At 47.9% G+C, this 26,734-nt stretch overlaps 2 protein-coding genes across 2 annotated transcripts in view; one reads left to right on the forward strand and one right to left on the reverse strand.

Annotated features, from left to right (window-relative positions):
• The window catches only part of LOC105467044 (prefoldin subunit 1), a 61,135-nt gene extending 48,209 nt beyond the window's left edge, over positions 1-12,926 (forward strand). Inside the window, exon 4 of the mRNA XM_011716345.3 lies at positions 11,939-12,926. Within this exon, the coding sequence (XP_011714647.1) occupies positions 11,939-12,022 (84 nt within the window). The 3' untranslated portion in view covers positions 12,023-12,926. The remainder of the gene's footprint in view (positions 1-11,938) is intronic.
• LOC105467049 (cysteine rich transmembrane module containing 1) overlaps positions 12,535-26,734 on the reverse strand; it is a 68,436-nt gene continuing 54,236 nt past the window's right edge. Inside the window, exon 3 of the mRNA XM_071098328.1 lies at positions 12,535-14,619. Within this exon, the coding sequence (XP_070954429.1) occupies positions 14,513-14,619 (107 nt within the window). The 3' untranslated portion in view covers positions 12,535-14,512. The remainder of the gene's footprint in view (positions 14,620-26,734) is intronic.

Here is a 26,734-nt window from a genome sequence, read left to right on the forward strand (position 1 = left end):
TGGAGCCTGATTGCCTCAGTTAAAGAGTCTGGCTTGTTTTCTAAGTGTGAGGTGAAACCATTAGAGGCTTTTTTTTTTTTTTTTTTTTTTTTGAGATGGAGTTTTGCTCTTGTTGCCCAGGTTGGAGTGCAGTGGTGTGATCTCGGCTCACTGCAACCTCCACCTCCCAGGCTCAAGTGATTCTCCTGCCTCAGCCTCCTGAGTAGCTGGGATTACAGGCATGTGCCACCATGCCCAGCTAGTTTTTTTTATTTTTAGTAGACATGGAGTTTCATCACGTTGGCCAGGCTGGTCTCAAACTCCTGATCTCAGGTGATCCACCTGTCTCAACCTTCTAAAGTGCAGAGATTACAGGCGTGAGCCACCATGCCTGGCCCATTAGAGGCTTTTTGAGCAGAGGCTAACTTGATTCGGTATGAGAGTGTCCACGAGACACCTCCGGGTGACACTAGGAGAGTGTCCACGACACACCTCCTAGTCCAAGATGATGGAGGCTTGGACTAGGATAGGGGCAGTGGCTCTAGATAGAAGGAAGAGTAGAGATTGGGAATGTATTTGGAAGTAAGCTAATAAGATTTGCTGATGGATTGGATGGAAGGTGTGGGGTTTGAGGAAAAGAAAAAAATCAGGGATGTGCCGTGTAGGGTCATTCTTGAAAAACAGCTCTCTTTTTTTTTTTTTTGTGGCCTTTTTGTTTTTTACGTTGAGCAGTTGGGTCGAGTGCCATTCACTGAGATGGGGAAGTCAGGGAGGGGTGGGGGTGACTGTAAATCACTTGTGTTTGTTTTAAACAGGTTAAAGTCTGAGTTTGACATCCAAGAGGATATGTTTTATAAATAATTGGATATGTTAAATCTGGTATTAAGGGGAGATAGCATTGGAGATACAGATTTGGAGTCATATAATGTTTAAAGCTATGAGATGAGAGTATTGGGTTTTTTTTGTTGTTGTTGTTTTTTGAGATGGAGTCTTGCTGTGTCACCCACGCTGGAATACAGTGGCTTGATCTCAGCTCACTGCAACATCAGCCTCCTGGGTTCAAGCAATTCTCATGCCTCTGCCTCCCGAGTAGCTGGGACTACAGGCATGTGCCACCACACCTGGCTAATTTTTGTATTTTTAGTAGAGACGGGGTTTCTCCATGTTGGCCATGCTGGTCTCGAACTCCTGACCTCAGGTGATTCACCCGCCTCAGCCTCCCACAGTGTTGGGATTACAGGCGTGAGCCACCGCACCTGGCTGAAATGAGAGTTTCTAAGAGGTAGTGCAGATGGGTAGAAGAGGAGGAGTTCCAGGACAGCTTCCTGTGAAATGCAGCGTTCGGAAGCTGAGCAGAGGAGGGGTAGTCAGCAAAGGAGAACTTAGAAAGAGTAGCCAGTTATGTCGGAGGAGAATAGAAGTGTGGTGTCATGAAAGCTAGAGGGAGAAAGTGTTCCAAGAAGTGTGTTGAACACTGTTGAGAGGTTGAGTAAGATGACAGAGAAGCACCCATAGAGATCACTGGACTTGAATCATAGCCAGTTCATTAGAGGAGGCAGAAGTGTGCTTGGAGAGGTCTGAGGAGCAGATAGGAGGGAAGGCAGGGGAGGCAGCTGCCTCAAAAAACTGATTCAAGAAGTTTTGTAGAAAAGAGGCAGTACCTACAGAGGACTGAGAGGTAAAGAAAGGGTTTTTAATGATTTGCCTCACCAAGAAGGATCTTGCAGAGAAAGAAATAGAAGATTAAGAAGAAAGGAAGGTTAACAGTAAGAGTGAAGTTTCTGAGAAGGTATGTGGGGATGAAATCATTGTCTAAGTGGAAGGGTTGTGTGTTTTTGTTTTGTTTTGAGACAGGGCCTTGCTCTGTCATCTAGGCTCGAGTGCAGTGGCGTGATCACGGCTCACTGCAGTCTCATCCTCCTGGACTCAGGTGATCCTCCTGCCTTAGCCTTCTGAGTAGCTAGGGCTACAGACATGCACCACCATGCCCAGCTGATTTTTTTTTATTTTTGTAGAGATGGGTCTTGCTATATAGATAGGGTCTTGCCAATAGGTGGGTGATATTCTTGGCCAGGGTTCCGTAAATTACAGCCCAAGGGCCAGCTGGTCTCAAACTCCTTCCCTCAAGTGATCCTCCCACCTCAGCCTTACAAAGTGCAGGGTTGTATTTTGATTCCTTTAAAAACGCAGTACAGGCATGCTATCAATTTTAACAGAGAAAGAAGAGACTATACATACAGGTGTAGGTCGATTAGTAGATTTGGTAGCAGGAAGATAGAGTTCTCCTCAGATTTATTTTCTCAGCTGAGGAGAGGAGGGAGCATAGGAGATTTGAGGAGCCAAGACAAAGCATGAAATAGTTATTTTGGAGAGCAGACAATGAACATATAAAGGAAGTTTAATAGAATTTTCATAGTGCCCATTTGGGATTCATGGCCCTGAATTTAAAGTGAGACCATTTAGCACAATTTACCATTTTCCTCCAGGAACATTCAGCCACTCAGGTGAGGCATGGAGTGGGTAGATGGTTGAATTTAATCTGGGTTGGCATTTTCCCAGGTAAGTGCAAGAGAGGGAGAGAGGGACATAGGTGAAAGGGTATTTATAAGGAGAATAAATATAAATGATGGACTATGTAAGCAAAGCTGGGTAGGAAGGGAAAAGCCCATGGAAGCATAATGGATAACGAACAACTTGTTGCATGACAAGGTTGAAGAAATGCTGGAGCGAGAGTATCAGAAGTGATCTGGAAGAATATGAGGTAGTGGTGGTGAAATGGACACTTCAGAGGTTGACAAGACCTAGGGCATGACCATGGACTGGGTGACTGAGGTGGGGTAACCATAAATTTGTAAAGAGAGGAGCCTGTGCTATTGGGTGAGTCATCTACATTCTTTTGAAGTCACCTTGAATGGTACTGCAGTGGTGGAGAGGGAGACAGGGAGCCACTGATGATGAGGGATAGTGCCCAGGATACTGGAAGATTGCAGCAACAAGGAGGGGGCAGTCCGGTGGTTAAGCATGATGCCGTGAGCTTCAAGGACCAGGGTTTGTGAAGGATGAAGGAGGGGAAATGATTTGGCAGTGAGCTGAATGAATGGATGGAAGGATGGACAGATGGAAATGCAGGCTTTTATTAGGCAGCTTTCAGTGAAAGTTAAAAATCTCTAATTGCTGGACTCAGTCCTACCCTTTAAAGCTCCATCTTTTTAAGGAACAGACACTGGCAAACCACCGCCTGCCCCGTCCAGTTCACTGCCTGTTTCTGTGCTTTCGAAACATAGCTGTGCCCATTCATCTGCACCACACCCATTTGTTTACACATTGTCTGACTGCTTTTGTGCTACAATGGCAGAGCTGAGTAGTTGTAACAGAGATAACCCCACAGTGAAAGCCTAAAATATTTATTATCTGGCCCTTTATAGAAAAAGTTTGCTGACTCCTGATTTAGAACAAAAAGTTTGAGTCTCAAACTTCAGTGTGCGTCACAGCTGCCTGGGAGGGCTTGTGAAAACACAGATTGCCAGACTCCATCCCCAGGGTTTCTGGTTCAGTGGGTCTGGGTTGGGGCATAAGAATATGCACCTCTAATAAGTTCGCAGGTGATCCCGACGCTGCTGGGAGAGGACTGCACTTGGAGAGCCATTGCTTTCGATAGTTAAGGTAGTGATAGATTCCTTCTTCCCTTAATCTTCTCTGAACCACCTACTTCAACTGCCCATCGCTTGACCCCATTGCTTGACCCCATCGCTTGACATGATTTGCTGGCTTGTCGTCATCCCTTTTACACCTGGTGCCTGCAGATGGTAGTGATTCTTTGGCTGAGGCTTGATCAGCACCATATGCACTGGGACAGTTGCTGCTCCTGGCTCTGTGCTTCACTCTGAGCTTTGTATCTGGTCTTTCCCAGGTTATCCGGTAGGCTGGGCTTTCTCTGGGACTCACATGAAGCTGATGTGTTAGGGAGGGCAGCAGTAGGTAGAACTCACCTAAACCTCAGGGGGACCGAGCGGCTAAACACTGTTGTTTGAAGAAGAATTTTTTCCCCTCGTGTGTATCTGCTGTAAAGTGCTTGAGTGGGTAGGGGTTCGTCTTGGCAGACTGAATTGGGGGTGCTAGCCAGCATGTGATCATAGGTGGGGTTTGGGAGTCTGACCCCATATGGTAGCAGTGTCAGTCTGTCGGCAGGTAAAAGCACACCTGGGAGGAAAACACGTCAGCGCTTAGCTGAAGTACGTCTTTTTTCCCTGTCCTTCAGCAGAAAGATCTCTGAAGGGGTTTTTCTTTTCTTTTTTCTTTTCTTTTCATTCCCTCTTTCTGTCTCTCAGCTTTCTTTCTTTTCTTCCTTTCCTTTCCTTTCATTTCCTTTCCTTTCCCTTTTTCTTTTCTTTTCTTTTCTTTCTTTGTTTTTCTGAAGGATATTTCTAAAGTAGTGTCTAGAAGATGCAGGGACAGTAACTCTTTCCGAGATTTCTCTTTGTTCTCCTGCTCCATGCCTAAGATTGCTTTATCTTTCTTTGATTTGTCTCCCAGCGGTGTAGCTCAGTGGTTACCATATCACCTAGCTGTGTCCTCTGGTGAAATGGATGCACCCAGATGAGTTTACAAGTGGGCGTGTCCATGGACTGCTTAGACCTGTCTCTCAGGTGTCGGATTTTGCCTGCCTCTGTTGGCGCTCCTCACCCATCCAGGCTGGTGGCTCAGGGCACATGTGCCCTCAGGGCTCTGCCCCGCCCCTACCTGCTCCAGCTGTGCCCAAGCTGTCCCTTTTTCCATCCTGACTTCTCTGATTGTGTCCTCTCATTGCCTTTTTTCTGTTTTTGTCTTGTTTCCCTGCCTTCCCTTGTCCCCCATCAAGACATTCCTCTTCAGCCCTCAGTGAGTTCTTGGCCTCTTGCCAAACATACCATATTGTGGGCAGCTGGTACCCTCTGACCATTTTACAGATCTGCTAATGAGCGAACACGTGAATTAGTGAGGCTTTGGGTTTTTAATTTGGAAGTCATGGTAGAGACAGCAAAAAGATGGCCATTGCCTTCCGTTTTTTTGATTAATAGTAGAGCTTGAAGTCGGCGGTGGTCTCCAGGAGCTGGAAGCTGCGAATTTTACTTAAGGAAGAAGTATGTGACCAAGGCAGGTCACACTCAGGGTCAGAAACCGTGACTCCCAGCAGAGGGTCTCTGAGGACTCAGCTCTCACGGAAGATCAGGAGCAGAAGGGAACCTAAGTCAGCCTTGTCTATTGCCTCCAAAGCCTGGATTGGAGGGCAGGAGATAAGCCAGCAGGGCTATTTTTATTGAGACAAAAGTACATATCCATACACATCCATGGTATATCTCCCCTCTCTCTGAGCTCCATTTTTTTTTTTTTTTTTTTTTTTTTGAGACGGAGTCTCGCTCTGTCGCCCAGGCTGGAGTGCAGTGGCGCAATCTTGGCTCACTGCAAGCTCCACCTCCCGGGTTCACGCCATTCTCCTGCCTCAGCCTCCTGAGTAGCTGGGACTACAGGCGCCCGCCCCTGCGCCCGGCTAATTTTTTCTATTTTTAGTAGAGACGGGGTTTCACCGTGGTCTCGATCTCCTGACCTTGTGATCCGCCCACCTCGGCCTCCCAAAGTGCTGGGATTACAGGTGTGAGCCACCACGCCCGGCCTCTGAGCTCCATTTTAACCTGTTTTGTTTGTTTAGTCTTTAAGGCAAGAGTTCATTTGAAGAAAGTGTCGTGTGGCTAAAGTAAAAATGGGAGTGGGGTGGGGGTGGAGGATCGCCCTGGTATTGCCCAAATCCTCATCTTACAAATGGGAAAATAGAGGAACAGAGAGGAGAAAACCCTTTTCTATACCCCAAGGCAGGACAAACAGGAAAGAAAGAAAAAAATAATAATAATAATTTAGAGAAGGAGAGCTGGAGACAAAGTTCCTAAGAAAAGAAAAAAGTCTATAGTGATAGCGTCACAAGATGCATTACCTCAGGAGTCTATTTGAGAGATTGTGTCATGTCAGAAAAGTTCTAGGGACTGGAGCCTCTTTCCTTGGTAAGAGGATGAGAATGAAACACCAGCCCCTCAGTCTGACTCCTGGAAAAAAGAACCTCAGGCCGATGAGCAATAACTCCAACAATGTCATTTCCCTGGCCGTGCTGAGCCCCACAGGAAATCTCAGAGTTTGTCATCACGACAAGGGCCCACAAGAATGTCGCTGCACCCAGAGCTTTGTGGTTTGATGCCACTAGAGACTTTACTGGTGAAAGCATTCTGAGGGAAGTTGCTCGGCAAGACAGAAGGATGCTGCAGTGAGGACAGCAGATGCCCTCCCAGGACTGCTGGTAGTAAGTGTGGTTTTCAAATGTCGCTCCTAGCAGCCCTGAGGCTGACATCAGATAGAGCAGTTCCTCAAGGATTTCAGAGTCCAGGACATGGGAAATTGGGGTGGTTTGTTTTTTAGTTTTGCAAGTTGACCTGATAAAGCATAAAGGCCTGTTAGGGCCTGTTCTGTTTGTGGAAGCAAGGCCAGATCCAAAGCCCTCATTGGGATCTGTGACATTTGAATTTTATTATTTATTTATTTTATTATAAATTAATAATTTGTAATTGTATAAATTTATGGGGTAAAAGTATTATGATTTATAAATATAATGTGGGCTGGGTGCAGTATTTCACACCTGTAATCCCAGCACTTTGGGAGGCTGAGGCAGACGAATCATTTGAGGCCAGGAGTTCAAGACCAGCCTGGCCAACGTGGTGAAACCCCGTCTCTACTAAAGATACAAAAATTAGCTGGGCGTGTGGTGCTCACCTGTAATCCTAAGCTACTTGGGAGGCTTAGATGGGAGAATTGCTTAAACCCAGGAGGTGGAGTTTGCAGTGAGCCTAGACTGTGCCATTGCACTCTACTTTGGGCAACAGAGCAAGACCCTGTTTCAGAAAAATAAATAAAAATAAATATAATGTAGAATAATTAAATCAAGCTAGTTAACATATTCATTACCTCAAATACTTGACATTGTTTGTAGTGATAGGTTGGAGTTTTAAATCTGTGTATATCCAGGGGCAGGGGTGATAGGGCAATGCCGAAAGCCAAAAACCACCTTGAAGGAAAATGGTCAGTTTCTGCCTTTGCTTCCTCTGGTGGGTGTTTCTTGATTATTCAGGTTGGAAGGGAAAACCGAAAAGTGTGTGTACATCAGTAAGGCTTCATTTCCCACACTAAAGCACTTTATTCAACAAGCATCGAGTTCCTTTTATGTACCAGCCATTCTTCTAGACAGCAGGACTGTATCAGGTGACAGAACGAAGTCCTGCCCTTGTGGACTTTTCCTTCTCATAGGGAAGCCAGACAGTTTCTGCTTCCTGTGGTGGAAAGAGATCTGGAGAAGAGTCAAAGTGAGGAGAATAGGGAGTATTGGGCAGCATGTACTCAAGAAGGCCTCGCATATAAGGTGACATTTGAGAAAGGCCTGAAGGAAGTGAGGGGATGAGTAATGTGAATATCTGGTGAAGAGAACTTCTACATGGAGAGCATAGCAAAGGGCAAAGGCCAGGCAGGAACATACCTGGTGGATTGGAGGAGCAGCACGGGAAGCCCGTGTGGCTGGAGCTGAAAGAGTGACGGGGAAGAGTTGTTGGAGATGAGGTCGGAGACTTAGCACGGCTTCTTGGAAGCTGAAAAGTACTATGGTGTGAGGAGTTGTTTCTCCCTAAAGTCTTTGTTGAAATCCTAACTCCTGAGGTGATGGTGTTAGGAGGTGTGGCCATTTGGGAGGTGAGGAGGTCATGAGGGCACAGCCCTTTAAATGGGGTTTGTACCCGTACCCAAGGGCACAGCACCACACTGGAAATGAAGGATGCCCCTGCTGTGTTGTGCATAGGGTTTGTTTGTGCCCTGGCAGGTCTCTTATTGAAATTTGGTACCCCCAGACCTCCCTGCAAAAAATTTGATCCCCAGTGTTGAAGGTGGGGCCTGGTGGGAGATGTTTGGATTGTGGGGGCGGGTTTCTTGTGTATGGCTTGGTGCCATTCTCATGGGAGTGAGTGAGTTCTTATGCTTAGTTTCTTCAGTGACTGGCTGTTGAAAAGAGCCTGGCACCTCCTCTCTCTCGTTTCCTCTCTGGCCACATGATTTCTGCACAGGCGGCTCCCCTTCGCCTTCCACCACGAGTGCAAGCAGCCAGAAACCCTCCCCAGAAGCAGATGCTGCACCATGCTTGTATAGCCCGCAGAACTGTGGGCCAAATAAACCTCTTTTCTTCATAAATTACCCAGCCTCAGGTATTCTTTTAGAGCAACACAAACAGACTAAGACACCCCTGGAGACAGAGGCCTCCCAAGGTTCTTCTGTACTCACAGGACCAATCCTGCCATGCCTCTGACCACACTGAATTGCAGAGGCCTGGGTAACTGCCCTTAAAACTTTATAAGCTAGGGTCATACTTATCCCCAAATAATTATGGTAGAACTGACGTGTGGGGGCATCCCTCATTTCAGGTATTGTGTTGGTTTTCTACTTGCCACGAATTGGTGGCTTCAAACAACAGAAATGTATTCGCTCACAGTCCTGAAGGCCAGGAGCCCAACAAATGCGAGGGGCTGCAGGGCACGCTTCCTCTGAAGGGTCGAGGGGAGAGTCCGCCCTCACGTCTTCCAGCTTCTGGTGGCTGCCCACAGTGCCTGGCATTCCTTTGCTGGTAGTTGCGTTACCCCGTCCCCACCTCGGTCAGCACAGGGTTCTCCCTCTGCGTGTGTCCCTGTCTTCATAGCGCCTTGTTTGGACGCTAATGACTGGATTCAGGGCCCACCCTAATGTAATATGATCTCATCTTAATTTAGTTACATCTGCAAAGATCGTCTTTCCAAATTACCAGAGATTAGAACTTCAGCATCTCTTTTTGTCAAATTCAGTTCAACCCACAACAGGTGCCTTGTTCTGGGTTTGACTATAATGAGAGTCTTTCTGGGCTTAAATATGCTTGGGGACTGAGACAGGAATTATTGAAATACAGTTAGAAAGGTCCACTATGTTAGGGATATATATTTTTTTAAAGACATGTCTATTACATTTATTTAAACTAATTAAAAATTTAAAGATGAAGGCAGCACCGCGGCACATGCCTCTAAGGCAAGAGGATTGCTTGAGCCCAGGAGTTTGAGGCCAGCCTGGGCAACATGACCCCATCTCTAGAAACAAAGCAAAAATATAGATAGATACGTTAATTTGCATCATTGTTTGGAAACTTGAAGACTTTAGGATATGCAGTGGTAAAATTCATGAAAGTGTTAGAAGACAGAAATTTTACAGAAGAAGGAATTTTTAAAGCTGAGAGGTACAGCCTGAGTTTGGCTGGGGAGCCTGGGTGGGAGGGCAGAAGAGCTCTTGCTTATGTTCCAAGTGTATGGTTTTCAGCAAGTTGGCAGAGACTGAATGCAACAGACCAGAGTCCCTGGGCCCTGGCTGACTTTTGTAGGGGGAGAAGCAGGCTTATTCCACTTACCTTTCCCCGCATTCACATAGGGTCCACAGGGTGCCCAGGTGGTGTATGGCACTGAGCTGTTGCTCCCCTCTGTGTGACACCCAGTGAACATACATTCTTTAGTGTGTGTCAGGGCTTACTAGTATTTGCCTTTTTTTCAGCCATAGTTAAAGTCTAAGAGTTGTTTATTGGCGTGGCACGGTGGCTCACGCCTGTAATCCCAACACTTTGGGAGGCCGAGGCAGGCAGATCACGAGGTCAGGAGTTTGAGACCAGGTTGGCTAACATAGTGAAACCCCATCTCTACTAAAAATACAAAAAATTAGCTGCCGTGGTGGTGTGTGCCTGTAATCCCAGCTACTTGGGAGGCTGAGGCAGGAGAATCGTGTGAACCTGGGAGGCGGAGGTTGCAGTGAGCCGAGATGGCGCCATTGCACTCCAGCCTGGGCAACAGTGTGAGATTCTGTCTCAAAAAGAGTTGTTTATCAAAGGAAGTTTAAGTTCCCACTCTGATATCACAGTGATAGGACTGTATTTGGCTTAGCAGTGTAATTAAAATTCCTTAGCAACCGTATACATTTGCAGGCATTGAATTGAATTGTTATCACGGTCACCATGAGTTGGAGTTTTGTTCTTGTTGCCCAGGCTGGAGTGCGATGGTACGGTCTTGGCTCACTGCAGTCTCTGCCTCCTGGGTTCAAGTGATTTTCCTGCCTCAGCCCCCGAGTAACTGGGATTACGGGTGCCCACCACCACACCTGTCTAATGTTTTGTAGAGACAGGGTTTTGCCATGTTGGCCAAACTGGTCTCAAACTCCTGGCCTCAGGTGATCTGCCTGCCTTGGCCTCCCAAAGTGCTGAGATTATAGGCGTGAGCCACTGTGTCTGGTCACCATGAGTTTTTATGGAGCTCCTGTTGTGTCGCAAGGAATTGTGTGCAACTTAGACAGATGGGAGATAAGTAAAGAGGGTTCTTTCTAGCCTTAAGGAAATTTGAAGCAAGGAGAGGACAGACAGGAATCAGAGGTTCACGGAAGAACTGATAAAGATTTGTGTATGCCACATTTGGCTTCTGTAGGAAGAAGCCTCTGTATGTATCATTTAGTAAATAGCTAGGCGCGGTGACTCACGCCTGTAATGCCAGCACTTTGGGAGACTGAGGAGGGAGGATCGCTTGGGTCCAGGAGTTTGAGATCAGCCTGGGCAATACAAAAATAAAAAATTTAAGTTTCTCATTTCTACCCAAAAAAAAAAAAAAAAAAAAGCCAGGCGTGGTGGTGCACACCTACAGTCCCAGTGTACCTAGAGTCCCAGCTACTTGGGCTGAGGTGGGAGGTAGAGGCTACAGTGAGTCGTGATCACACCATTGCACTCTGAGCTGAGACCTTGTCTCAAAAATAAATAAAACATACAAACAAACAACTAACTAATTGGACGGAGAGCTCACCTGTCCTCTGCCATAACCTATCCATGCTTCCCTGAGTCCTGTGGGCACTTTAGTGGGTGGAACAGAATCAACAGGTGCTTGGGTGAAGGGGGTTGAGGTGAGAGAAGGGCCTGGGCTGCCCGGTGACTGCATTACTGGTTCCAGTGTGGCTCAGTCACATGTGCCCTGGGAGGTGATAATTTTGAGTATTCCTTTAGGACATGAATAATACTCCTCAAAAAGGGAGGCTTCATTTCATGTCTGTTAACTGGGAATACAGCCACAACTATGTCCTCAGGGCAAGGACCAGTGGTAAAACCACCATACTTCTGGGGTGAGCACAGGGCAAATAATGTACAGACATCATTTCCTTTGACTAATCTTTGTAATCCTGGCTCCTGAAAATAGTGAAAGTTCTTTGTCTAAGCCATGATTTTTAATTTAGGACCCAGATGGGGTAGAAGGTAAGCCTCCAAAAGGTCTGCTTACCTCAGTGTGTCAGTGTCCTGGATTCCTGGCAGGCAGCAGTCTCATTAGAAAAGCAGATTGCCTCCTGACTCACCCCCGCAGTGCAATGCGAGACAGCCCCACAGCCCTCACAGCAGCCCATATTCCTGCTGGACAGGGCAGAGCATGCACCGTCCATTTTATAGCTGCAGTGGCTACAGACGCCTGGCCCAGGCCATGGAAAACCTTGAGAGGAGATAGTCTGTTACGGACAGGAGCTTTGTCCTGGAATTTCCTGGTCTTTGTCTGTCTGGGATAACTTCGTGTACCGAGATGCCTGTTTTTAGAGTCTGCTTCCTTCTAGGGGAAGAGTGCTACTGCCTATCTTCCACAGAGCGCTTTTGCTTCCTGTACCAAAGCCATCTTCTCCCTGTTGCCTGCCCATGATCACCCATGGTTCGGAGGTGGGGAGAGCACTGTGGGCAGGTGTGTGTACCTGGCTCACAGTATGCTCCTGGAAGTCACCCGTCACAAAGGAAAAGCCATAACCATTGGACATCAAAGCTGCGTCTTCCAGCCCGGCCCATTCAGTCTGGTCCTAACCTTTGTCTCTCATATTGCAGCAGAAAAAGTCCTACCTGGAGCGGAGCGTTAAGGAAGCTGAGGACAACATCCGGGAGATGCTGATGGCACGAAGGGCCCAGTAGGGAGCCTCTCTGGGAAGCTCTTCCTCCTGCCCCTCCCATTCCTGGTGGGGGCAGAGGAGTCTCTGCAGGGAAACTTCAGCTTCTCTTCTGCCCCGATGGACACTTTATCTGGATGACCTAGCAACGTCACATTTTCTGCGTCACCCTGAGCCCCATTTGCTTCCAAGCCCTGGAGTTTTTACCCTGGCTTTGCCTGCCACCTCTGCCCAGGACACTCTTCCCTCTCGGGGTGTGTGATGAACTCCCAGGAGAGGGAAGATGGGAGCCAGGGCAAGATAGGAAGCTCTGCCTGGGCTTTCCACTAGGCATGCCAGCCAGACCAATAAAAAGCGTCCGTCCCACTCTGCTAAGCCTGCTTTTCTTCAGCAGAGGGATGGAACAGAGGGTGAGAGAGGCAGTGGCCATCTCCACCTTAGCTCCTGCTCCCTCTGCATCGGAGCCCTTCCTTTCTTGGGGGATGGGCTCTTGCCCTCTTCTCTTTTCCCTTCCTGTACCTTTGACTAACCCCTCAGCTTCCAGGCCTGCATGTAGTAGTCAGAAGAGGAAGAAAGAACAGACGTTCACAACTGAATCTCAGTAAACAGAATAGCAGTCCCTGGATGGCAGTCTGCCTAAAGATTCCTTTCCCTGCCTTCTCCCATACATTCCAAAAGGAAGTTCAACAGTCAGCAGCACCTCCAAGACTGTCTCCTTTTGGCCAATATCATAAGATGGACGCCGTAATCCTGAGGCCTCCTAGAGGCTGAGGGGCAATGGTGTGCTCTAGCTGGCTCATCCCAGCCCAGATGGGCCAGTTATTCAATTTTGAAGAATTTTGTTGCAAGCCAGTTGTTAAACACAGCCATTATAATTATGTAAATTGCAAATTATGTTAAAAACAAGGACAATAAATATTCAAAATGCATCCCTAATTATATTACTACATTTGACCACGACCTGTGCTCTATCTGTGCACTGGCTGTGATCTGTGAGGTTGGCTCTGTTGGCCCAGCTCCAATGAGTGTGATCTGTGAGGTTGGCCCAGCTCCAGTCAGTGACATCACATTGGTAACTTGAAATCAGCCATGGCATGGTGGGAACATGTACACCACAGAAATAAGACATAGGACATGCTACAAAACATGGCTGGGTTTTTTTTCTTTTTTCTTAAAGAGAGCACTGGTAAACATCAGCACATCCACTGCTTCGGAGGGAAGGCAGAGTCAACAGGGAGCTGTCAGCTGCAGCTGGCTGGGCCAGGGCGGGCCAGCTGATGGAGGAAAATCGGACTTGCTGCTGTGGCAGCCCGGCGCCACCCTGTGGCCAAAGATGAGATGAGTGGCACGGCTGACTAATTGGGGAGAGGGGTGGGAGGGGACAGCCAGAAGGGAAAAACCTTGGCCGGCTGGGTGCGGTGGCTCACGCCTGTAATCCCAGCACTTTGGTAGGCCGAGGCGGGCAGATCAACTGAGGTTGGGAGTTCCCAACCAGTTTGACCAACATGGAGAAACCCTGTCTCTACTAAAAATACAAAATTAGCTGGGCCTGGTGGTGCATGCCTGTAATCCTAGCTACTCAGGAGACTGAGGCAGGAGAATCGCTTGAACCCAGGAGGGGAGGTTGTGGGGAGCCGAGATCACGCCATTGCACACCAGCCTGGGCAACAAGAGCAAAACTCCACCTTAAAAAAAAAATAGGAAAACCTCAAACCTCTTGTCTGGCCCCATGTAACTGTAGGTTCCTGGGTTTCCAGAGAACAGGCCTGGAAGCTACTCCAGGGGCAGCCGCTGGTTACCAAAAGGCCCTTTCCTAGGGTCTGGGTAAAGGTAGGTGCAAGTTGTGGTTGCAAACATTTCCTCTCTCAGCCTATCTCTGAGTGGGACTAGGGGGAGAGTAGCTTGGCTAAGAGCCTATGACCCAGCTGGAGGACACCTGGCCTCAGAACTGGCCTTCCTTGTAGCACCCACACTGTTTGCATCACCACCAGAATAAAAAGGTAGATTGGCTGCTGGTCATATATTGGATGGTGGCCACCAGCTGAGATAACCACATTTTATAAGCCTTAGCGAGCAGATGAGTAGTTAGATATGGTAACAGAGTCCAGGTAGCTTAGCTTAGACCTGGAATCATTTAGAAAGACAGTTGAGCTTTGGACAAATTTATTGAAACATACAGGCTGTTAGCAGAGAAATCATTCCATGGTGTGTTACATTTGGCCACTACCTTGAATGTATAATTTAAAAATTATAAATATTTTTCACAACTAAGCCTTTGGCCAAAAAAATCATTTAGCACATCTTTAAAGATCAATAAGAAATGGATTTTGGACATTAAAAAGATCAAGTCACTGAATTAAACAGTAGCAACCCCCACTAATCTAGAATCCCATAGTGCTGAAGGTAGAGGTGTCTGTGCAAAGCTAGTCACTTGTTACGGCAATCAGAAGAGACGGGGGCAGGCACACCTATCAGAGGTGGCGGCAGAGCTGGCATGACAGGACGGCTGGGCTGGTCAGGTGAGCATGTCCCAGAGACAGCAGCAACAGAGAGCAGTCCAGCAGGCTGTGAGGCAGGTGGATGGTCCCAGCTCATCTCTTCTTTGGTCTTCTACCACATACACTGGAGGGAGACAAGGGAAGGGGGTGAGAATGGACCGGTGCAAACCCCAGGCCCTGCAAAGTTAGCCTCCCAGGACCACAGGAAGGCTACAGCAGGGGGAAGCTATTGAGCAGACTGGCGAAACCGTGCTCCTGCCATTGCTGCTGATGAATGGAAGGAGGGTGGCTCAGCTCAGCTGCTTTCTCCCTCCTGCCATTCCAGACCCAGGACGCCCTCACCCTCACAGGGACAAGTACTAGAGAACTTGCAGAATGGCCGCATGCCAAGGCAACCCGAGTTGGCCAACCCTACTTTGTAAACCAGGTAGCATGTCGTCCCCCCGCAGGGGAACTGGGGGTCATTTCTTGAGATACAGCTGACCCATCACCCAAGAGTAACAGAGGAAAGGGAATTAAAATCTTTTAAAAGGGGGCTTTAAACACTCGAAGAATTATAAAGGGAATTAAAATCTCCTTTTAAAAGGGCTTTAAACACTCAAAGAATTACCAAGAGCCCTGGTTTTTCATTCCTGGGCAATATACAATTTCAGAATGTGCCCCCAACCTCTATACCTTGACATAAACGATGAAAGAAGGCAGGGGTGAAAACCTGGCTGAGTGGGTGGGTGGCTGGAGCCTGTGTGGTGTTCCTGAGCCTAACATGCTCACTTTTCCTCCAAGTGAAGTTGGAAACTTGAGCCCTGTCTTGGCTAAGTGGTCTATCAAGAGATCTGAGTGCTAAACAAATCCATAGGTCAAGAAGGACCCCAACTACCCACTACTTGTCAGCTGATTTGCGGCATTAGCTTCTCTTCCCGTAAGAACATATTTTAAATGGCTGCTAGTCCATCTCTGGCCACTTAAAATCTCAAAACCACCACTGTCATCAAATTCATAAGCAGTAAGCATTTCACTTTTCCAAAGTTCAGGAATGCATGAATCTTATCAATTAAACCAGTTATTTGGGGGTTTTCTTTCAGTTTTGTTGTTTTGTATCTGTTTTCAGACCCCTCTCTTGGCAGCACCTCTCCCTGGAGCCTGGTGTCATCGCTGTTACAGAGCACGCTGAGTGGGTTGGTAGGGAGATTTTCCAGGTCCTCCCATTGTATCAGCTGCCCTCTGCACGGACATGTTCCTTTTCCTTCTTCTGTGGCACAGGTTTAATCCCAGTCTACTTTCATTTGGCCCCACTCAGCAGCACAGGTCTGGGTCTAGCTGCTCTTCACCAGGAAAGCTGCTCAGAGGGAGAGGATGAATGGCTCATTTATTCCGAGTCCTCCTAAGGTCAAGTACCTGATTTCGTCTTCACAGCAACTTTGAGGTAGATACTACCATCACTCGCACTTCACAGGCAAGGAATTCGAGGCTTAGAGAGGTTAGGTCTCTCGTTCAAGCACACGCAATGAGGCAGAGGCAAGGGCAGGATCTGAACCCAGGCCTTTATGGCTCTAAAGCCTCTGGCAAGCCAGGCTTGCTCAGGCCCAACTGGGATAGAAAAGGGATCAGAAAGAGAACAGAGGTGACTGGGCTACAACAAAGTCCTCTCTCACATCCAGTCAGAGCCTACCCCACCCACTAAAGCCTGGTCACCCCAGGCCCTGGGGTCACTGCAGCAGGAAAGCCCCAGGTAGAGTGCCCCTTCCATCTGCCTGGATGGCCTGCCCACCCCAGGATCCTGCATGGGCAGCTCTGGACAGGGAAACTGGAATACAATGGTGCAAATCCACTTGAATAACCCCTTCCCTGTGCTCTCCCTGTCACAGGATTGGCTCGCCTGCCCCTGGGACAGAAAGCCCCCTGCCAGCTCTAGAAATAGCCTGCTTGATTCATGTGCAGGCCGTCCCTGTGCTTCAGGCCAGAAACTCAGCTGGAGGCTGGCTGCAGTGGGAGGGGCCCCACAGGCTCTCTTAAGTTACCATTTATTGAGGTATTCACAAGTGCCAGGCCCTGTGCTGAGGGCTTTCTGGACATGGGGCCATTCAGTCTTCATGACCGCCGTATGGGGCGTGGGCATCAGGACATCAGTCAGTCTCCTCACTGCTTCCCCTTCTCCCCAGCCTCCAGGGACAGGGCTGAGGTGGTGGTCATGCCTTTCTCACCTGTCCGAGTCCCTGAACCTCAGGCAGCTTAGCTGGGGAAACAAAAATGTCCTAGTCTTGCTTGCTCCACCTTTTTCCTCCAGTTTAATCAGGTTCGTCCTTGCCAGGGCTTTCACATAACATACTTGGAAACATGGGGAACTAGGGACTTTGAACTCGTTACTCCCAGGCAGTGCTGACAGAGGTTAGAAACAGCAGCAACAAAACGGAGGACTTCAAACCAGACGGCTGTGACAGCCACGACAGGGGCGTTGAGTGCCCACACATACCTTAGAAATCCGAGACACTTATTTCCTGGAGCACCAAGTTTCCCAAAAGCCTTAGGACCTTTTCACCTTTAGCTGAGGACAGAATCTCTGCTCCTGGGCTGTTGGGAGGATGGGCAATGGGAAGTAGTGCGGGTCTGGACGTGGGAGTGACCTGCGTTTTCCTTGCTTCAGTCGCCCAAAGCGGGGATGACTAGCGCAGGAGAAACCCCTAAGGCCTCACAGTTCTTCAGAGCACCTGCGGTGGGGTCCAGAAATTTTACAACTGCATCTTCTAGATGCAGGGTCCAGGGTACTGCATCTCCAGAGGGTGCACTGAGCTGCACAGCCTAGTCTCTGCCCCAGGATCCCCACCCACCCGACAGCCTCACTGTTCCTGGCCTTCTGCTCTGCTACCACCCCTGTCACTCCCCACTTCCCAGTGGGGGACTCTGCCTGAGAACTTGTGCACTATCCTGGTTGGCACCCCATGCTGCCTGGATCCTGGGCCACTCAGTACTTGAAGCTCAGGGCCCCCTGTGCACTAAGGCTTAGCTGGCAGTGCAAGTCACCCAGCAGGAGCTGTGGCAGAGGTGGCCCCAACCCAGGTGTTCCACACCCAGAGATGGGCCATCCTGGCAACTGCCTCCTCTACAGCCAAGCAGAAGACAAAAAGCGGGCAGAACTATGGTTACATAAGATGTTAAACCGTTTACAGAAACTATCATCTTGGCAACTCTTCTCTCAACTTCTGTAAATGGAATGCTACTTAAAAACATAAACCTTTTTAAAAAGAAGGATAAAAGGGAGAGGGGTCAAAAGAGCAATGTCGGGGCTGGGATGGTAACAGGCACCACATTTCCAGGCGCGTTGGTAGCAGTCAGTGCTCAACCTGGGAAGAGGTTCTGGTGCCCGCTGTGGCTGCTCAGATTGAGCTGCTTCTTGGAGATCGAGTGCCCCCCTGTGGCCAGTCTAGGGACCGGGGCTGGGTTCCAGCTCCTAACAGGGGCAGGGTCTTAAGGATTGTTTTCCTTCCATCAGCATCAGCGCCAAAAGGCTCATTCCCCATTCGCTATCTAGGGTCTCAGACCACCCTATTCAACCGGCCCCAGGGAAGAAGGGACTATTCCCAGGGGACTACAGGTGGCGTGGGGGTCAGATCCAGGGGACCCTACACTGGCTTGCCTCTCTTGCCTGCAGTCAGCCCTTTGAACCAACCCTCAGTATTCTAAGCCCCAGTCTGATGTGGGGCCTGCAGAGGGGCAGGCACCCAAAGCTTTGCCACATGGATGCAAACACAGTGTGGGGCGGGGAACGTGCAGGGAGAGGTGCGTGAGCACACAGATGTGGCCTGGGAGCCCAGGCTAGGTCAGAAAGGCCCAGGAAGCCCTGGGTCTCAGGTGCACAGCAGCTTTGGGAAGAGTTGAGCAGCTTCTGGCAGGGGCACCTCCCACCTTCTTGCCTTCAAGCTGGAAGCAGAAAAGACAGATGACCGATGCCAGGCCTGTCCACCAAGCTCTGGGGTCTTCTCCTGGGCCACCAGTGCCCACTGCAACCTTGGCCACCAGACACACCAACCAGTAGTTCCCTTGGTCCCAGGATCTAGGACTACTGTATTGTACAGCCCCAGAGGTGACATTCACATGGGCTACTCAGAAACCTGGTCCTGGATAGGCAATGGGCAAATGGGGCTCCAGTTCCCACAGAGATCAGGGCAGGGATGACCTGCAGGAAATGTGAGTACAGACCTTCTCAGGTGAAGGCTCCAATTCTCAGTCAGCCCCATTCTGGCACCTGAAACCTTCACCTGCACGGCTTGGACTTTGCAAATGATTAATCGAGTGCCTTAACATGGTAATTGAGCCTTATTAGGTCCTTCTTGTTTTTGCAAGTGTCTGTACCAGTCCCAACCAAAGAGAGCTAGGCAGGAAAGGCAAACAGAAAGACCGGAGCCTCCCAGAGGGTTCTGATGCCCGCAGCCTTCTTGCTCCAGGAGTGAGGAAGCAGCACCATGGCCCCTTACGGTCCAGACCAGTGATGGGCACACAGGGCTGGCCCTCAACTGCTAAGACAACTACAGACACCGCACCTTCCAAGAAGTGCCACCAGGGGATATGATGGCTTTGCCAGTGGCAGGAGGACCTGTAGTCTGCTCAACTACCCTTGCCCCACATTGGGCATCTAGACTGACAGAAGGAGGCCAATCAGCCTTCCGGGAGGTTCCAGAGGATCCACAATAGCCCTTTTACTACTCAGATGCAGAGGTAGGAAGGGAGGGGGAAATCTTTAAGCATTTTCCAAATAAGTAAAAACCTCAAGACAGCCATGAGATGGCTCCTGCAGGGGGGAGAAGAGAGAGAGAGAGAGAGGATTCAACTTGCTATGGCTTCAGTTCAGCTTTCCTTGGATGTGCAAGTACAGTGGCATCGTTTACTACCCAGCGCAAAGAGGCTACACTGATAAGAACAAAATGTCCTAAAGGCAATGCCACTGTGCCTCTGTTCAAGGCCAGTGAGCACCAGGTCCATGTGCTGAGTGGGAGAGTGATAGGGTGAAGGATGAGCAGGAACAGCAGAGGGACCAGCCCAGCTTCTGTCCTTCCAGGGAATATCTGGGTAGAGGCAATCAAGGGTCTGTAGTTTTCATCGGATTCTTTGAAGGGTAAGATAGGATTAGGAACTTCTTCCACTTTCCCCTTCTTCTTTTTTTTTTTTTTTTTTTTTTTTTTTGAGACGGAGTCTCGCTCTGTCGCCCAGGCTGGAGTGCAGTGGCCAGATCTCAGCTCACTGCAAGCTCCGCCTCCCGGGTTCACGCCATTCTCCTGCCTCAGCCTCCCGAGTAGTTGGGACTACAGGCGCCCGCCACCGCGCCCAGCTAGTTTTTCTGTATTTTTTAGTAGAGACGGGGTTTCACCGTGTTAGCCAGGATGGTCTCGATCTCCTGACCTCGTGATCCGCCCGTCTCGGCCTCCCAAAGTGCTGGGATTACAGGCTTGAGCCACCGCGCCCGGCCTCCCCTTCTTCTAAAGGGAGGTGGATATGGAGCTGACAGAATCAGCACAGCATTGGCCCAGGCTCCACAACAGCAGCTGCCTTTGCCTCCTAAGCTCAGAGCCTTCCCTGGGCCTCCCAAGCCTCTCTTCCTACCCTACTCCTCCTGCCTCCTTTTCCTGAAGCTTCAGCTCTGGCCTGGCTTTTCTGTGAAGCTGAGTCCCAAGATACCCACTCCAAGGTGAAGCAGACTGGGAGCTGGCCAACCAACTCACCCACCAACCTGTGCCTCAGCTTACTGCAGCCCAACCCAACAAGCATTCAGGCTGCCATTGCTCTCTGGACAGGTGTGGGTGTTTACATGGATTGGTCTGGAAAGGGTGAGGGTTCACCGAGCTGTGGATGAGTCCTTTCTTGTAGGTCTTCAGAAGTACATTTGCCACTATCCTGAAGTGGCATCCTGGGAGGGAGGCTGCCCCTGGACAAAACCAAGCAGCTATCCCAGGGCCAAGACCAAGCCCTCCCAGAAGCTGATGAAGCCTAAGGGACCCCAGGTGAATGAGTCATCTCATTTACTCCCAGTCAGTCCTGTGAACAGTAGACCTAATAACACAATTTTTGGATAAACAACAAAAACCATCTAGTAGATCTGGACAAGCTGGGCCAGCCTGACAAGGCTGCACTGCCAGCACCCCCTGTGGTCTCATCCTTGGGCAACAGCTGCTAGTGCCACTAGGACAGGGTTGACCGTAGATACTGAAACAATGGAGAACTACTCAGATGCCAGGACTACAGTCAGAACTACCTTGGGGACCACCTTGGCCAGTCATTTTTTGGTAAGAAGAGGATGCTGGGCTCAAAGAAGGGAAATAACTTGACTGAGGTCACACAGTGAATTAGAGGCAGGTCCTGGCCTGTCACTGCACACTCTTGCCTTCTGGCCCAGTGCTCACTGCACAAGATCAGGCTCATTTCAAATCAGACAGCATCTTGGCTGCATGTGACCTGAAATGTGGCTATGCATCAAGGGAATGAAAGGCCTCCCTATTCTCTGTGCCCCAGTTCTCCTTCTCAATCCAAGATCTGTGTGTTAGGTTCAGATCTAGATCTCTCCTTGTTCAGAGTGTCCCAAGGAGAGTCAGGGCCCATCACCTCAGGACGACCTGGTCCAACAGTCAAATGAGATACGGAGTGAAGTCTGTCCACAGTCACAATATCAGAGTGAAAGGTCCCTCAGTCTCCATCCGCCACACCTCCACCTTCCACATGAGGGTGTGGGAGGAGTAGCTGCTGAGGAGCCTGACCAAGGTGTGTGTGAGGGAACACCCGGGTGCATGTCAGCCTCCCTCATGTGTGACTCAATTCCAGTGCTGGACGCTGACAATTCCCGGGCAAGTGGCTGGAGATCCAGAAGTGCTTGGTATTTTCCAGTAAAGACCATGTTACTCTACAAGAAGGTTATCACCCCATTTAAATAAAACAGAGAAAATAAGAGCTTTTAAGAAACTATGAGCAACAAAAGAAGAGGTTAAAACCAGGGCCCATTTTCCCCATGTCCCTGCCACCAACTTGGGAGTTGGGCAGATCTGAGCCGAGATCCTGGCTCTGTTCTTCCAGAGCTGGATGATTTCAAGTAAGACACTTGATCTCTCTGAGCCTCTGCTTCCTCTTCTACAGGACGGGAAGGAAGACAGAGTTGTACAGCTACTGCCTTAGATAACAGAGGAAAATGATGTAATGAGAACATAGTTAATATCATTAAGACAGGTCAAAAATACAAGCTCTCAATTTACAGAGAGGAAAGTTTCATCATGGGGTTTCTTAAATAGTGAGATCATATAGTACATTTCAATGCTATTCTTCGTAATTTTCTAGGCCATTGTCTATGTTTACAGCACTGCTAAAGAACCGAGGTGCCTGCCGTACTGGTGCAGCACCGTCCTGTTTGCTGGTCCAGGTGCATGTACAAAGCTTGGTCTTGCAAAACATCATGCAGTGAGCAATCCAAGCCACAAGACTGCAGGGACGCGCACATCCACAGAAATGCCACAAGGTGACTGTGGGGCTCGACAGCTTGTTGTGGACAGGATGGGTTCTATCCAGGTGAGTTTATAAAAGATGAAAGACGTACAGATAATAATTTAAGTCAGACTTAAGTAATTCACTTTATTTCTGTAAACCTGAGGAGAAAACCAAGAACTTCTTATACTGGTGAGAGAAGGAAATAAAAAAGGGAATCTCAAATAGTTTACGGGGGCAATGTCCTCTTTTCTGTTACACAAGACTTTAGTAAGCCATCTTCCACACTCTGAGGGGAAGACAAGCCTTAGAAACAAACTGTTTTGTATTTGGCTTAGAGGAGAGCAGTTTTACTTTGATCTTGACACCAGCCAGGAGATTTGGTGGGGGACTGAAGGGCAGTAATGGGGAAGAATACTTGGGACAGGATGAGTACATAAGCAGTTCTTCAGCACCCGCTCTTCTGCTAGAGTCTTGTAATGCCACTGCCTCAGATAGACCAAAGGACCACAGTGTGAGCTGGGGAAGATGTCACTGTCAAGATCCAAGGGGAGGAAGGGGTTGACAAGTATGAGAAGCCCCAAAATACACTTAAGAAGAGGACAAAATGTTTTTCTGGGCCAGGTGCGGTGGCTCACGCCTGTAATCCCAGCACTTTGGGAGGCTGAGGCGGGCAGATCACCTGAGGTCAGGAGTTCAAGACTAGCCTGGCCAACATGGCGAAACCCCATCTTACTGAAAAGTACAAAAATTAGCCAGGCGTGGCGGCAGGCGGCTGTAATCCCAGCTACTTAGGAGGCTGAGGCAGGAGAATCACTTGAACCTAGGAGGTGGAGGTTGCAGTGAGCCAAGATCACGCCACTGCACTCCTGCCTGAACAAGAGCTAGACTCCATCTCAAAAAAAAAAAAAAGAAGAAAATTATGAATGAGGCTGTTATACCAGGCAGAAGAAATTAAGGAAAATCTAGAGAGAAAAACCTAATCACGCCTAGTACATGATGGTTCTATGACCTTGTGATGACGGTGTAAAGACCTCGAGGGAGGGAGGATTTTCCAATTGTGGCAAACAGTGTGTGATCTTGCTCATGACCTGCTTGGAAGTGAGGCACAGGAAGACCACGATTGTGAATGATGGTGGCTGACCTGACTCAGAGCATAACCCGGCCCACAAGTCCCTCAACGTACTGGCCATCTTGTAATGGCTGTTCCTTTACCCAATTTAATGAATAGTATACCTCATTTACTGCCAACTTCCAAAGACACCAATGTAATCATACACTAGGGGCTTTAACTGTAGAATAATTACAACCCAGCAAATGAATGGGCAGGCTGCCTGCCATCATTAAAGGTTATGGCATGTAAAGGTGAGCAACCAATCCCACTTAAATACCCATTAGGCCCCAAATTGATCTATAGATTTGATGCGATTTCAATAAAAATCCCAACAGGAGTTTTTAATAGATAAACAAATTCTAAAATTTATGGAAAGGAAAGAGAACTAAAATGACTAAAACAAGATTTAACATAAAGCTATAGTAGTCAATATAACCGGTTAATGGTATTGGCAAACAGACACATAGATCAAAGGAACTGAATGAAGAAGACAATAATGGACCCACATGAGCATGGCTAACTGGTTTGACACATAAGCAAAGGCAATTCATTGGAGAAAGCATTTTGAAAAATATTGGTATGGTATGCAAAACATCTCACAAAAACCCTCAGCCATTTTAAACCTCACATTTTATACAAAAACTAACCCCAAATGGATTATAGATCTCAATGAAAAACATAACTATAAAATATTTTGAAGAAAACATAGAAAAGCATCTTCATGACCTGGGGTTAGGCAAAGAGTCCTTAGACTGACACCAAAAGCAATCCAAGCCACAAGACTGCAGGGACGCGCACATCCACAGAAATGCCACAAGGTGACTGTGGGGCTCGACAGCTTGTTGTGGACAGGATGGGTTCTATCCAGGTGAGTTTATACAAGATGAAAGACGTACAGATAATAATTTAAGTCAGACTTAAGTAATTCACTTTATTTTTGTAAACCTGAGGAGAAAACCAAGAACTTCTTATACTGGTGAGAGAAGGAAATAAAAAAGGGAATCTCAAATAGTTTACGGGGGCAATGTCGTAATGTTGATAAACTGAACTTCATCACAATGAAAATTTTTGCTCCATGGAAGACACTGTTAAGGGGATGAAAAGACAGGCTACAGACGTAGAGAAAATATGTACAAATCACAGCCAACAGAGGACTTATATCTAAAATATATAACAACTCTCAAAAGTCCACAGTAAGAAAACCACTCAATTTGAAAGTGGATAAAAGACTTGAAAAAACACTTCACCAAAGAGGATATATGGAGAGCAAATATGCACATGACTTCATCACTAACTATTAGGAAAACACAAATTAAACCCACAATGAGATGCCACTACATACAATCAGAATGGCTAAAATAAAAATTGCTGACAATGTCAAGTGCTGGCAAAAATGCAGAGCCACCAGAACTCTCATTCATTACTAATAGGAACGCACGATGCCAAAGTCACTTTGGAAAAGAGTAGCAGTTTCTTAAGCCTATCATATGATCCAGAAATTCCACTCCTGGGTATTCAGCTTAGAGAAATGAAAACCTATGTTCACACAAAAACCTGAACATCAATGTTTATAGCAGATGGATTCATAATCACCTAGAAGTAGAAACAACCCAAATGGTCCTTCAACAGGTGAATGAATAACTGTGGTACCTCTAATACAATGGAATGCTTTTCAGCAATAAAGTATCCAAGGATCCTCACAGAATACACCAGCAGTTAACACACCAATGATTTTGCTCGCAAGGCAGTATCCCAGAATGACATTCCAGGGCAAAACCTAACCATCCCAAATCTCCCGTGGCCAAATGCACTGCAAAATCCCAAAGACCGGGGGTTTTCAAATGTATTCCTCAGGGCCCTGAGCTTTCATAAAAAGCAGGGGGTGGTTCCTCCTTGCCTCAACCACAGCAATTCTATAGTATCTATTTTCCAGACTGGAGTTGCATGTAGAGTTTCCTTTCAAAAGATGTATATTAGCAAAATCTGTGATGGTGGTCATGAAAGATCTAGACTGTTGCTACTGTTCAGAAGGACCTCCCCAGGGCATGGATGGTCATCTGTTTGGTTATCTATGTGCTGGACCCTCTAGCAGCTACTGCAGAGGACATAGTCTAGCAGCTACTGCAGAGGACATAGTCTAGCAGCTACTACAGAGGACATAGTCTTTTTGAGGAACAATGTCTCCTCTGTTCAGGCTCAAAGCTGAGTGACATTAACCTGACTCCCTTACTTGGTGTCTAACCTTTTTGGAATTCAATGTTTTGTTAGCATGCTTCTGTCCAGTTTAGCGGGGGCTCCTGGCCTTCCTGCCTCCACTAGTTCTTTGCACCTGTGAGCTCACCTGTTCCATGCTTACACAAATGTCTGCTTTTCTCCAGGCCTGAGGAGCCCTGTCTTCTAGTTCCAAGCAGTCTTGTCTTTCCTTCTGTTGATTTCCTTCACAGAACAAGAACTGGAGAAAAGTCCATGCCCTCAGTGAAAAGAGTGTGGATACTTTTGCATTCTCACCTTACCTAATCTCTCAGCAACATTTGATGTTACTGATCACTCCTCTCTTCCCAATACATCTTCACTCAGCTCTCAGGACATCCCATTCTCCTAGCTTTCTCTCCCTGACTCCTTTGCAGATCCATCCAGAATTCCTTAAAGCTCAGCCCTACACTGCCATCTTTCCTTTTCCCTCCATATCTCCATCCAAGTTGATCTTACTCACGGCCACAGTTTCAATGATCAACATGCCAAGGCTCTCCACATTGACATCTCTAGCCCAACCTCTCCTCCAAGCTTCAGGTTTATATACAGTTGCTTACCTGACATCTCCACTTGAATGTCTCATAGATACTTTGAAACCTCAAACTAACCCAGTATGTTCCCCTTCTCAACCAAACATGATTCCTTCCTCTTGTTCCCAACGCCGTAAACATCACCACCAGGCATTCAGTTCCAGTCAGAAATCCAGAATCATCCCTGACTCTTACCTTCTTCCTCAATGTCCATATCCAATCCATCACCAAGTCCTGTTGATTTTACTTCTAAATATCTCAGATGCATTCATTTCTCTCCATAATTACCATGTGTACCTGTGCCCGACTCCAAACCACTCTCCACACAGAAGCCAAAGGAATCTCTTAAAAACGCAAATGTGATATCATCCCTTTGCTTAATATCCTTCAACAGCTTCCCATTACTCACAAGACAAACACAAAAATCCTTAACTTGGGCTATGAGCTCCCATCTTGCTCCTGTCTGTTTCTCATCTCCTCTTAATGTCCCCTTGCTGTCTATGACACCAATTTCCTTCTCCACTTTATCAAATGAGTCACCATCTTTCCTGCCATTGGGCCTTGGCACCTGCTGTTCCTACACTTTTGCCTACTGACATCTATATATCTTTCAGATCTTAGCTCACTTCACTGCCTTGGGGAAGCCTTCTTGGACTGTGCCAGGTTGTTCCCCTTTTATATGTTTTGATGGCATTACATCTCTTCTCTTCACAGGGAAGTATGATGTCAGTTATTATCTGTGGGTTTATTTAATGTCTGGTTCCCTCCCTGGAGTATAAGCCCTGCAAAAGCAGGGACTGGGGGTTTGTTCTGTGTGGTCTGTCACCTGGCACTCTGGAGCTACGTTTACAGAATGCATGATTGTCTCTGTAGAACCCGGGTGGTTT

The sequence above is a fragment of the Macaca nemestrina genome, chromosome 6 (assembly GCF_043159975.1).
Source record: "Macaca nemestrina isolate mMacNem1 chromosome 6, mMacNem.hap1, whole genome shotgun sequence".
In the NCBI taxonomy this organism is placed as follows: domain Eukaryota; kingdom Metazoa; phylum Chordata; class Mammalia; order Primates; family Cercopithecidae; genus Macaca; species Macaca nemestrina.